Source organism: Typopeltis vanoorti, chromosome 24, assembly GCF_054136105.1.
Source record: "Typopeltis vanoorti isolate ZY-2024b chromosome 24, IOZ_Tvanoo_1.0, whole genome shotgun sequence".
In the NCBI taxonomy this organism is placed as follows: domain Eukaryota; kingdom Metazoa; phylum Arthropoda; class Arachnida; order Uropygi; family Thelyphonidae; genus Typopeltis; species Typopeltis vanoorti.
In genome coordinates, this window is record NC_143572.1 from 25,442,399 (window position 1) to 25,455,447 (window position 13,049).

General features: G+C 35.0%; 1 protein-coding gene across 13 annotated transcripts in view; it reads left to right on the forward strand.

Moving 5' to 3' along the window:
• Positions 1-13,049, forward strand: part of LOC150093031 (terminal uridylyltransferase 4-like) — a 621,373-nt gene that overhangs the window by 522,633 nt on the left and 85,691 nt on the right. For all 13 annotated transcript variants that reach the window (XM_090413455.1, XM_090413456.1, XM_090413454.1 and 10 more), the window contains one exon: positions 9,199-9,376. In XM_090413455.1, the coding sequence (XP_090269581.1) occupies positions 9,199-9,376 (178 nt within the window). The remainder of the gene's footprint in view (positions 1-9,198; positions 9,377-13,049) is intronic.

A 13,049-nucleotide genomic window follows, 5' to 3' on the forward strand; every position in this document is an offset into this window, starting at 1 on the left:
CTGTACTAAACCCATTGCAACACTTACGGCCACTGCCCAACATCCCTTCACAGTACACTTTGAAACCCACAGAACAAGTTTCTTTTCCTCCTCTTTCATCTCTGCTGCTGATGAACTGTGGAACAATCTCCCCCGGATGTATTTTCCAAGGAATACAATATACAGGCTTTTAAATCGAATGTCAACAAGTTTCTCCTTTCTCATCCCGCTACCCATATACGGTACTAAAGTACTATAGGTTGACCAGCCAACCTCTTGTATATGGGCCCAACATAAAAAAGAAAAAAAGATCACTGGTAAGATGGGATAACAAGATGTAATGGACATTTATAGTGAAGAGATGCATGAGATCAGCCAAAATTGAAGAAGCATGAAGAGTCATTTGTACAGCAGTGGACTGAAGAAAACTGTTGATGCTGATGATCACAAATGGATATTGGATTATTAGTGGAAGGAGTTAAACTCACTATTTCCCAGAATTTGGAATTTTAGATCATCATTGAGTTGATTGCAGAGAGCTTCATAGCATTTGAAAGGATTTATGTGAAGAATATAGCCTCCATAGCTCAAAATTGGTTTACAAAGCCTCTTTAGTTGGAAAGACCCATGTTTGAATCCCGTCTATGTTGTGATTAATCTTTATCAGGACTTTTCAGTTAAAGGTGAGTGGGTAATTCTCATGTGTAGGTGGAGGATTTTTCTTCTGGAAACTCAGGTTTTCATCTCTCAAAATAGGCAAACCAGCCCGATAAACACATTCCTGCAAGCAGGGCTCTAGAAATATGACTTAAATCTACTACACTAGCCACAAAAAAATTTTACTAGCAGTACTCAGTCACGTGATTCTGTCTTTGGTTTGTGTTTGCAAGATACTTATATTTTTAAATGACAGTATTGAAAAGCATTTTCTTACATTCAGATTTTCAAGCATTTAATTACAGTAAACCGAATTCATGTTGTGAGCTGTGAAAATGGCTTATGAAAATACTATATTATGATTGTGCACCTCTGTATGGAGTAAAGGTTTGGGAAGAATAAGATGTATGGATATACTACAGTACTTAATTAGAGTGTGCCATTTTAATTTGTGTTTATAATTACCAGTTGAGCCTCCATATCTCAGTTGGTATAGTAGAACCCTTTGGTTAGAAAGACCTGGGCTTGAATTCTGTCTTTGACGTGAGGAGCCCTTATCAGGCTTTCAGTCAGATGGTGAATTAGCTTGTCTCATACAGAGCTGGAGGTTTTTCATCCTGAAAGCAGGCACACCAGCCTCATGAATGTACATATCTACAGACATAAATTGATTGCTCTTTGGAGATGCAGCGCAGGAATGGCAAGCCAGTGGCATTAATTGTCTATAACCCATAATGATCAAGGATTGGATGGATGGATTACCAGTTTATTTTGTTAATGAAATATATTGTGAGAAAGTCACTTTTTTTTCTTTTTTTTAAAAATAATGTGGTCTATTACATATGTCAGGCATAATGTATATAATATAAAGAGAGGTCTCCTTATATTAACCAATCAGAGAGCTATCTGTGATTGGCTATCAGTGGAGATTGAACTGCTCACTCACTCTCCAAAAGCTAGATAGGGTTAAAAGGCCTTGTCTCCTTCCTATAAGGAAATAAAAGGCATTAGATGAGCTGGTTAATATAAACAAAATGAGGGCATTAATATGATTAAAAATTTATTTATTTATTGGAAATGGTAACTAATTTAATATAAATGCATTTATGAAAAACTTGTTTTGCAATGAAAATCCGATTTTCCTGCACACTTCAAGTGTATGAGATTTCCTGTTTTCAAGTAAAACGCCATAACTATAACGTGTAACCTCATTTTGCTAAACTCATTTTGCTTGCTTTGTGGACAGCAGAGGACAGTAAATTTCATCCCTATGCAAATCTTCCTGTTAGAGTACAACAAAAATCTCTCCTTCGGGATTTAAATTTAAGATTATACTGGGACTATTATATTGACACTCAACAAGTAGATGTCGAGTTCGCTGTGGGCTTTAACAGACCAAATGAATGGTTAAGGTGAATATAATTATGTTGTTATAGGCTGGGTTGAAATAGTAAGGAAGAATCAATTTTCATCTCTACTAGGTAATGTTAACTCTTTAGATGGTTTAGAGCCTCACTTATTCTCATGTTTCTCCAAAATGAACAAAGACGGAGAGAAAGTGAAAAAAGCAACAATAATTTGCTGTAGATTGTATTAGTTTTGTCTGTGTATCCAGTTTACAGCGAATTATGTTTTTTCTCAGGAGCAAAAAAAAAAAAAAGCATCTTGTACCATATTTTTTGATAGATAACGTGCGCATTATCTATACAAAAAAGTCTAAATTCGTTAAAAATAAACATGCGCGGGATACATTTGAAAGGTATGAGAGGTAAATCAAATGTAATAACAAAACTAAGGTAGAAGTATTACTTAATATTATTGAACATTACACTATTCAAATCCAAAAAATTCTTCCTCAGACTCAATATTGAAAGAATCAATTGCATTAAAAATTGTTGAAAATTGCGTTCCATTAAAAACAAACGAAATTTTGCTACTTTCACTTCTCAGTCGCACTGCAAATTTTGTCCAACACTAGTGGAGGAGCACACACTTAAGTTGTTTCTCTTCATAAATTCAAAATCCCAAGATGGGGTAGGCATTGAAATCCTTTATATTATCGTTTTGCGCAATTCATTTTGATTCCTGCAACACACGGACAGTAGATATTCTCATACCTTTAGCTCTTTTTGACTAACAACCTAATCAAACAGTTTTTTTTCCTATGGTTGGCCACAAGCACCTTCTAAACCTCATAGCACGTTTCCTTGTATGTAAATATTTCAAGACTGTTTCAGCCTTTCGCCATTCTCGAACACTACTTTCTTTAACACTGAACAATCTACGAGCTTCACAATTCCCTTTTTTCTTTGCTACTTCTACCACTTCAAGCTTGAACTGCACTGTGTAGGATTTTCTCCGAGAAATATTTCTGTCTTCCATGGGTAATTCAGATCTAATAACAAAATATAAACAAATAATGATTTTGAATTTAAAAAATCAACCACTGCTACTAGCAACACGCATGTGCTTTTAAAGAATTCCTCTGTCTTCTGTCTGTACTTCCTAACTCTACTGCTAGTTGGTACATGCGAGTTATCTATACATCAAAAAGAGTGATGAAAATGTTGGGGGTGCACGTTATCTATCAAAAAATACGGTAATTAAAATAAGACTTTTTTTTTTCTCCTGAGAAAAACACTCTCTGGACCAAATATTAGCAATTTCATTTTCCTGTGTGTGTAAATAAATGTAGATAATATAAAGTAAATAGTTCCGGACTCTTACATCAGTGCCACAATCTCCCGCTGCTAATGTGGTGATGGTTGCCAGGAATGTAACATATTTACTTATTATGATTAACTGGTAGGGCACAATGCAAAATCTATTCTACTCTCATGTGGAATATACACCACATCTGTTGTATGTATGCTATTTGATATTGTGCGTTTAAAATCAGGCGAATGGTTTTACATTTTGCTAATTGCAAGAAGTAATTGTGTTCACTTGAAGGATTTGTCCATTATAGTTGAGTTCTTCAATGATAGTTCATTTGGTGTCCATAAAAGTTGTTCAGCTAATTTCAAATGAAGCCGTAGTTTTCAGTGAGGACTGTTATTGTATTAAGTCTTCCTGTTAATTCAATAAATACTGCTAGTATTAAACTATTTAAGATACAGCTGTCATTGTAATAATTCTGATTTGAATAACACAACTTTTTTTTTGCATGGAGCAAAAAAAAAAAAAAAAAAAAAAAAACTAAATACTGCTACCAGAGAATGGAGATTTTTGGAACTCGATAGTGAATATTTATGAAGTCTCTCATATAAGAAAGAAATATGTTTAATAATTATAAATTGTTTTACATCATTGATGACAGAACAACTGTTGGGGGGAAGTTACAACAGGTTGAGTTTTTAATAACTGTTCGTTTTTCCTTATTCTTTCATATTAGAAAGGAAAAGTTCTGAACCTTAATGGAGATAGAAAGCTGGAAGAAAGTGAAGTTGATTTGTTTACGTTATAACCTTTAGAGAAAACTGTCAACTAAAATTACAAGTGATTTTGTGATTCTTTAAAAGGGAACACTGCAGTGTTCGAATTAAGGATCCAGAAGTTTTATTTCCAGCTCTCTGGAAAATGTAATAGTGAATGAGATGAGATTTTAAAATGAAAAAAAAAAAAAAGAGTAAATTATGCAAAAAAAAAAAAAAATAATAATAATAATACATTTTGAATGCATCTAGGAAGAGGCAGAAAATTCACTCACCACTTGTCTCTGGTCACTCACCTGTGATGAGTAAATTTCTGGAGCCCCTGCCTGCAGGCATAAAACACTCATCCTTAGCAGATGCACAAGATGAGTGGCATGCACTGCATTAAAATGCTGTTATCCCTAATCATAGAGCTTTACCTGAGTCCTACTCTCCTACTAATATTATTCTATTAGTATTATTCTCCTACTAATAACCCATCATCTGATATCAAAAGAATTTCTTGTTGAATTGGATTTAAACAGTATTGATGCTAACACAGATTGATAAGAAAATAACTATTTATTAACTTGAAAGCTAATATTTTGCTGGTATCATATCCAGCATCTTCAGAGCACACAAGGCAGACAACCACAATCCTGTGTAACAGTGGGGGCTAGTATAAGTAATTGCAGCATGCAACACAATATTAAGTCCTAATAAGGTGCCATCTAAGTTAAAAAAAAAAAAAAAAAAAAAAAAAAGAAGTAGTCCAAAGTGTTGAAAAAATAGTAGTCCAAAGGTTTGAAAAAAATAAAATAAAAATAAATAAATATTAATTTGGTCTTAGGATGACTGTCTCTCAAATCTTTGGTAGATTTATACAGCCATACTTGTTAAGTTTTCTGTTTATTCCAGGAACAACCTCTGTGACTTGTAGAAGCTTCTGTGCAGTACTTTTTTTTTTTTTTCCAATTGATCCTGTGTGCCGAGGTATCCAAAGCATGGTCTTCCAGACCTGGCTTGCCGTAGCGAAGGTGTTGGATATATTTTTTGTGTGCACTGAGGTGGATGTCCACAGTTCTTCCTGTCTGTTCATAGTAGGCTCGATGACATGAACAGGGCACTTCATAGACTCCTGGATGTGATAAAGGAGTGAATCTATCCTTAGGTGAATGGATGAGAATTGCCAATTTCACATAAGGTTTAAATACGGTGCCCAGTTGGTGTTTGTTAAGCACCCTAGATAACTTTTCAGATGTGCCTTTAATGTATGGGATGGTGATAGTTTTGTTGTAGTCTTCTGTGGTAGATAGTGGGAGGGGGGGGTTTTCTGGGTAGCATTTAGTATTTTCTCTGTCTTATGGGGATTATAGCCATTGGTTAGGAAGATGTGATGCAGGTGAGAAAGTTCAGCAGTGAGAACAGTCATTGGAACAGATTGCTCTAGCTCTATGGGTTGAGAAGGGTAATGGTGTGATTGTTTGTGTAAATATTTCCCTGTATGTGTGTGTTTTCTATAAACTGAAAATGATAAGGAACCTTCTGGAAGACGTGTGTTCAGTCCAGGAAGTGCTGGCTATTTAGATGCACTAAAAATGTATCAATGTATCTGGGCTGTGTGGCCAAATAGCAAACACACATCATCAGCATAGCGTAGCCAGAAACTAGTTTTGAGAGTGGCTGTGTTGATAGCTAGATTTTCCAGATGGTCTATGTAGAAGTGCTAAGGGGGGGGATCCCATAGCTGTTCCATCTAATTGTTTGTATATTTTCCCTTTCCATGTAAAATAACCTGCCTGTACCATGAATTTAAATAGCTGAAATATGTCAGGGGGAAATTGTGAATTTCGTAAGTTAAGTGTTTCAGTCAATGGTACATTAGTGAATAATGAGGTGATATCAAAATTCACCATTAGGTTGGAACTATTTAAGGTGTGGTTTTCTAAAATACTTTTTAGGTGGGAAAATTTTTAACAAAAGAGGTTGAATTGTTTGTGCAGGTGGCTAGTAGTTTAGCTAGTTTATATGTAGAACTGTTTATACTATCTACAATAGGGTGTAAAGATTTACCTTGTTTGTGAATTTTTGGAGCTCCATATATTCTGGGTGTTTTAACGTGAAAGGGTTTGAGTTTGTTGAATGTTTCTTTTGGCCAGGAAGTGACTTTGTTCAATAACTTGCACACCTTATTCTTTTGTGAGTTAAAAACCCAGAATATATGGAGCTCCAAAAATTTACAAACAAGTTACACCTTTACGCCCTATTGTAGATAGTATAAACAGTCCTACATATAAACTAGTTAAACATTTAGCCAAACTACTAGCCACTTGCACAAACAATTCTCCCTCTTTTGTTAAAAATTCTACCCACCTAAAAAGTATTTTAGAAAACCACACCTTAAATAATTCCGACCTAATGGTGAGTTTTGATATCACCTCATTATTCACTAATGTACCATTGACTGAAACACTTAACTTACTAAATTCACAATTTCTCCCTGATATATTTCAGCTATTTAAATTCACGGTACAGGCAGGTTATTTTACATAGAAAGGGAAAATATATAAACAATTAGATGGGACAGCTATGGGATCCTCCCCCCCTTTCTCTCTCCCCCCAGCCAACTTCTACATAGACCATCTGGAAAAGCTAGCTATCAACACAGCCACTCTCAAACCTAGTCTCTGGCTATGTTATGTTGATGTGTTTGCTATTTGGCCACATGGCTCAGACACATTGAATACATTTTTAGTGCATCTAAATAGACAGCACCCTAAAATCCACTTTACAATGGAACTAGAAGCCAATGACTGCCTGCCCTTCCTAGACACACACACACTGATCACACGTCTTCCAGAAGGTTCCTTATCATTTTCGGTTTATAGAAAACACACACATACAGGGAGATATTTACACAAACAATCACACCATCACCCTTTTCAACAGTATGGTATCTTAAAAATACTAACCCATAGAGCTAGAGCAATCTGTTCCAATGATATTGCTTTCACTGCTGAACTTTCTCACCTGCATCACACCTTCCTAACCAATGGCTATAATCCCCATAAGATAGAGAAAATACTAAATGCTACCCAGAAATCCCCCCCCCCCATCTACCTACCAGACTACAACAAAACTATCACCATCCCATACATTAAAGGCACATCTGAAAAGTTATCTAGGGTGCTTAACAAACACCAACTGGGCACCGTATTTAAACCTTATGTGAAATTGGCAACTCTCATCCATTCACCTAAGGACAGCTTCACTCCTTTATCACATCCAGGAGTCTATGAAGTGCCCTGTTCATGTCATCAAGCCTACTATGAACAGACAGGAAGAACTGTGGACATCTGCCTCAGTGAACACAAAAAATATATCCGACACTTTTGCTACGGCAAGCCGGGTCTGGAAGACCATGCTTTGGATACCTTGGCACACAGGATCAATTAGAAAAAAAAAAAAAAAAAAGTACTGCACAGAAGCTTCTACAAGTCACAGAGGTTGTTCCTGGAATCAACAGAAACCTTAACAAGTATGGCTGTATAAATCTACCAAAGATTTGAGAGACAGTCATCCTAAGACCAAATTAATATTTATTTATTTTTATTTTATTTTTTTCAAACCTTTGGACTACTATTTTTCAAAACTTTCAAAGACCACTATTTTTTCAACACTTTGGACTACTGCTTTTTTTTTTTTTTTTAACTTAGATGGCACCTTATTAGGACTTAATCTTGTGTTGCATGCTGCAATTACTTATACTAGCCCCACTGTTACACTGGATTGTGGTTGTCTGCTTGTGTGCGCTGAAGATGCTGGATATACTATGGAGTCTATGAAGTGCCCTGTTCATGTCATTGAGCCTACTTTGAACAGACAGGAAGAACTGTGGACATCCGCCTCAGTGAACACAAAAAATATATCCAGCACTTTCGCTGTGGCAAGTCGGGTCTGGCAGACCACGTTTTGGATACCTCGGCACACAGGATCAATTGTGAAAAAACAAAAGTACTGCACAGAAGTTTCTACAAGTCAGAGAGGTTGTTCCTTGAATCAACAGAAGCCTTAAAACATACTCCAAACCTTAACAAGTATAGCTGTATAAATCTACCAAAGATTTGGGAAACAGTCATTCTTAGACCAAATTAATATTTATTTATTTTTATTCAAAACTTTCATAGACTACTATTTGGACTACATTTTTTTTTTTTTTTTTAGATGCCACCTTATTAGGACTTTAGTCTTGTGTTGCATGCTGCAATTACTTATACTAGCCCCACTGTTACACCGGATTGTGGTTGTCTCGCATTTGTAACAAACTTTGTTTGTGTGCTCTGAAGATGTAATACCAGCGAAATAGTAGCTTTTAAGTTAATAAATAGTTATTTTCTTATCACTCTGTGTTCGCATCAATACTGTTTAAATCCAATTCAATATGTGTGATGAACACATAAGCCTATCCACACAGTCAAGAGAATTTCTATTTCTTACATAAAAGGCATTTCCAAAAGCATGTCAAAAGTTTTAAAAAAATTTGAATTCCAGACTGCCTTCAAGCTGTAATCAAGATTTTTACAATCCTACTCTCCACCAGTAACACACTTCCTCACTTTTCTCACCCAGGAGGATACCATACAATACTTTTTGAAGCATGTTTTCAAATTTGAGAATGCTATGAAGCTCTTCGATATCAATCTAATCTTAATTGGAATGTTGGCCTAAAAATTTCTAAATTCTGGGAAATAGTGACTTTGAACTCTCACTAGTTGTTCGATTCATTTATAGCACATGTCTCTTCAATATTTACATAAACATATTTATGTGTGTGTATCAACCAATATATTAACCAGTGTAGTGAAGGTATTAATCAGTGAAGTCCATTCACATGTTGAAGTGTTATTTCTAAGGTGATGATTGAAAGAAAGTTTTCCACTACTGTTGCTGGTTTTTGCACATATTGCATATCATTTTCTTTAAAATTTGATTTAAGGCAGACAAAATTTTGAAATTCGATATGAATATATATATATTTATATATATATACCCAGTGGAACAAAAATGTATTTTGTTTTCTTTATATTTCAGCCTACTTTTTCCTTTATCAGAACTATAATAATAATATTTTCAATTTTACTCTTTGAAGTGCGAATATTGGCCAAACTTTAGAAAGAACAAAAAGTCTGTTGGGCAGTTGTGGGTGGAATTTTTGTGCTTTTATACAGAAGCCTTTAAATCCCATGAGCAAGTTGTGACAATCCGACAAAAAGAACCACTCTCGACTTTAAATAAAGAATGGATATCACATCTTATTTGCATTGAAGGTGAGCTCTCAAACTCTTTCAGTTTTAGATTTCTATTTTTAGTAATACAGATAATTGATAATCATATTATAATAATAAAAATTCTTTAAAAAGAGACTTTACTCTTTATAAAAGAAACACATTTTCTGTTATTCATAAAAAAGAGTCTGATTTATGTTTTATTGATTGATATATGTAGAAATTAAAGAGGGAAACTCAGACTTTAATCAATGTGAAATTTTTGCCTAGGTATCAAAGGCATCCTCAGTATATCCATGTAAGTTTGAGTTTCCCATTCTTTAATTTCTGCAAACCTATAAGGATGGAGCTGGAGTAAATTATGATTTATATTCCTGACTGTATTCTTCTTGAATATTTTATACCACTATTTTGTCACTCTTTGAATATTATCTGATTCATACCATATCATTGTAGCATTTTGAACAGCTTTTATCTTGCTACCTTCTCATATGCCTTTATCAGATCTACAATACTTAAATACAGCTTTAAATTAAAGATGTTAAGAAATTATACTCTTGGTTTAATCCTTTATCCATGCATAAGCAAACAAAGTTTGCACCTGAAGTATCTTCAGGACTGGGCAACTCATATATAAAGGCTACCGACTTCACATCACTTGCCTTAGTATCCCATAATGCAAAGCACATATCGTTGTGGACATGTATAATGCTATGCATTATGGGAAGTCACTACCCAGACTAATTTCGACCTTTATTGAGGTCTCAGTGGGAGCCAGACCCCTGAAGTGACCAAGGTTGAAATAATGCAGAAGTCATATTTTCATATACAAGTAGCCTTTGTTATATTTCCCCAATTTTGTATTAATTGCATTCAAGTAAAACTCTGATTCTAACAACCCCTGTTTGGCCTGAATCCTGCTTATTTTCCCACATTCTCTTCAAGCATACAAATGGCGGATGAAAATCTTTGTGAAATACAAGCAGGGTTCAAGCTAAATAGGGCTGTTAGAAACAAAATTTTAGCTTAAGACAAATAATAAGATTACATATAGTACTTGAGGAAGAAAAACACATTAGAAACATGAACCTTTGGAAGGAGCTAGATAGAGGATTCCTGATTGCATTCCTCTTAATTGTTTTTTACCACTGTTTTGTTATACTTATTATATCTTTTAAAGTAATTACTCCAGGCATTCTGAATATTTTTTTCTCTGGTTTTTATTTTTATTTATTTATTTATTTTTCATATCAACTCCACACATAAAGAGATCATGAAACATATGTGGCATTTTGAGTTAGAGTGGGGGGGGGGGGAGAGAAAATCTGATAATAGCAAAAAAGAAAAAAAAAGACACCATAAAACTGTACTGTCAGCATTCAGTATATATAGCCTCTCATAGTCAAGTCATCCCCACATTCCAGTGGTATAGCCTGTTTCCACAAACAGGGCTCTGGTGAGCATTGCCGTTACAAATGCATATCTTCGCTAGTTAGAGGAAATGCCAATTAGACCTCTAGGTGGTAGATGTCTTTCATCACCCGGTGAAATACCACCACCTTGTTGTTAGAGATCTGAAGTGCTGCTTATTAGAGATCTGAAGTGCTGCAGCCATGTTGGTCACTAGAGCAAGGGTTCCGGTTTCTGTCCCCACCCACTCTTCACACATGCAGTGAGAGTGATAATCCATGACATACCAATCTTCTCACTTTAGAGTGGCCTAGATCCCTTCTCATTCAAGGGTACAGCAGTAAAATGGTTCCACTGACTGGTTCACCTTTTCTTCATTAGCAGAATTTGATTCTGTCATGATGAGTTTATCTCCTATCAGTGATGTAATCAATCATTTCAGAAATTATAGACTTCACAAGCATATTATAAATAACTATTTTAATTAGATATATGAAGAGCCAAAGGCTTCAATTCGGCGACATATGACTTGTTTAAGTTAAGGGATATTACATCCCATATCGTTTCTTAGCCAAATAAGAAACTCAAAGAGTTTCATGCTGAATATAGTAGAAACTATATAAAGTTCGGTGATTCCAAGCATAAGCAAATACCTGGATACTGCAGCGACTGACCCTTAAGGTAGTGCAAGCTGAGGCAACTCTTGATATTTACCCATAATGTGAACTTAGCTCCTAGTAGCTAAGTTCACATTATGGGTAAATATCAAGAATTTATGTATCAAGAATTTGTAATATCAATTTGTAATAACCATAAATTGTAATAACCATAAATATCAAGAATTTATGGGTAAATATTAGCTCCTAGGAGCTAAGTTCACATTATGGGTAAATATCAAGAACAGTGATCGGAGTTTGCTCCACCTTTGACATGAGTTGCCTCAGCTTGCATTACCTTAAGGGTCAGTTGCTGCAGTATCCAGGTATTTGCTTACACTTGGAATCGCCAAACTTTAGATAGTTTCTACTATATTCGGCATGAAACTCTTTGAGTTTCTTATTCGGCTAAGAAACGAATAAGTTTCTTAACCTTAATATGATGGTCATCATCTGGAGTATATACAAGGACAAGCTCTGTTACATTTCACACGGTATACTAAAGAGACAATGATTTGATCAACGGTTATTCTACTGGGTTATTCTTTTGAAGACTCGAAAAGGGGAGCCCCCGACGCCTATGATAACATAGCTGTTGGGGGGGGGGGAGCCCCCCCTAGTATAATATAAAAAACAGATAAAATTAATTAATTAATATTTAGAAACTACATCAAAGCTAAATTCTATTTAAGATAACCTAAGAGAAACATTCTTTCATATAGATAGTTTTCTTACAGTAATAATGATGTCCTAATTTAACATGACAATTGTTATATTAGATTTAAGATTCTGGATTATCTATAGTCCTGTTTATAGATAACTCTTAGGGAGAAAGGTTTTTGTGGGTAGAATATGTGCTTTCGACATGCTTGGGATTTTTAGACCATCGTTATTGTTCAGATTAGGGTGGTTGATAAGAATCTCACAGGCTTCCTTAAATTTACGTTCATACGATGTTTTTGTGTGATGTAAACAACTTGTGCTTTTCCAGTCAATTCTATGTAAAGTGTTCAGGGCATGATCAGAAAGGCCAGCTTCACCATAGTTATTATATTTAATGTGTTATTTATGTTCTTTTTGTCTGATAGGAATTGTGCATCCTGTTTCCCCTATATAAGGTAGATTACAGGTGCAATAAATACGGTATACTCCAGGGTGGGCCAGCGGAGGGAGTGGGTCTTTGGGTAAGTTGAGTAAGCTTTTTAATTTTGCAGCAGGTTTAAAGGTGGCTTTGAGGTTGTATTTCTGTAGTATTCTGTTTATTTTATCTGATGTATGCTTATAGTTTTATTGTAGTCTGATTTATCTTTGTTTTTTAATGAGGTCTTGTAGAGAATTTTGTTAATAGTGTTTTGGCTGTAACTATTTTTTAGGAAAGTATTGATGATAACTTTAAATTAGTCTTTAAGCAGTTGTTCATTGGAGCAAACCTTCAAAGGCCTGTTTTTTAGAATATTAATGACACCTAGTTTATGTGTTGGGTGGTGGTGGTAAGAGTTTGTGTATATATTAGCCAGTATGTATTGGTTTCTGATAAACAGCGAAGGAAAGATTGCCAGAAGGAAGACATGACAAGTGTATCTAGAAATGGAAGTGTGTTCTGCTTTTCAATCTCAATTATGAACTGTATGCATTTGTGTTGTTTGTTT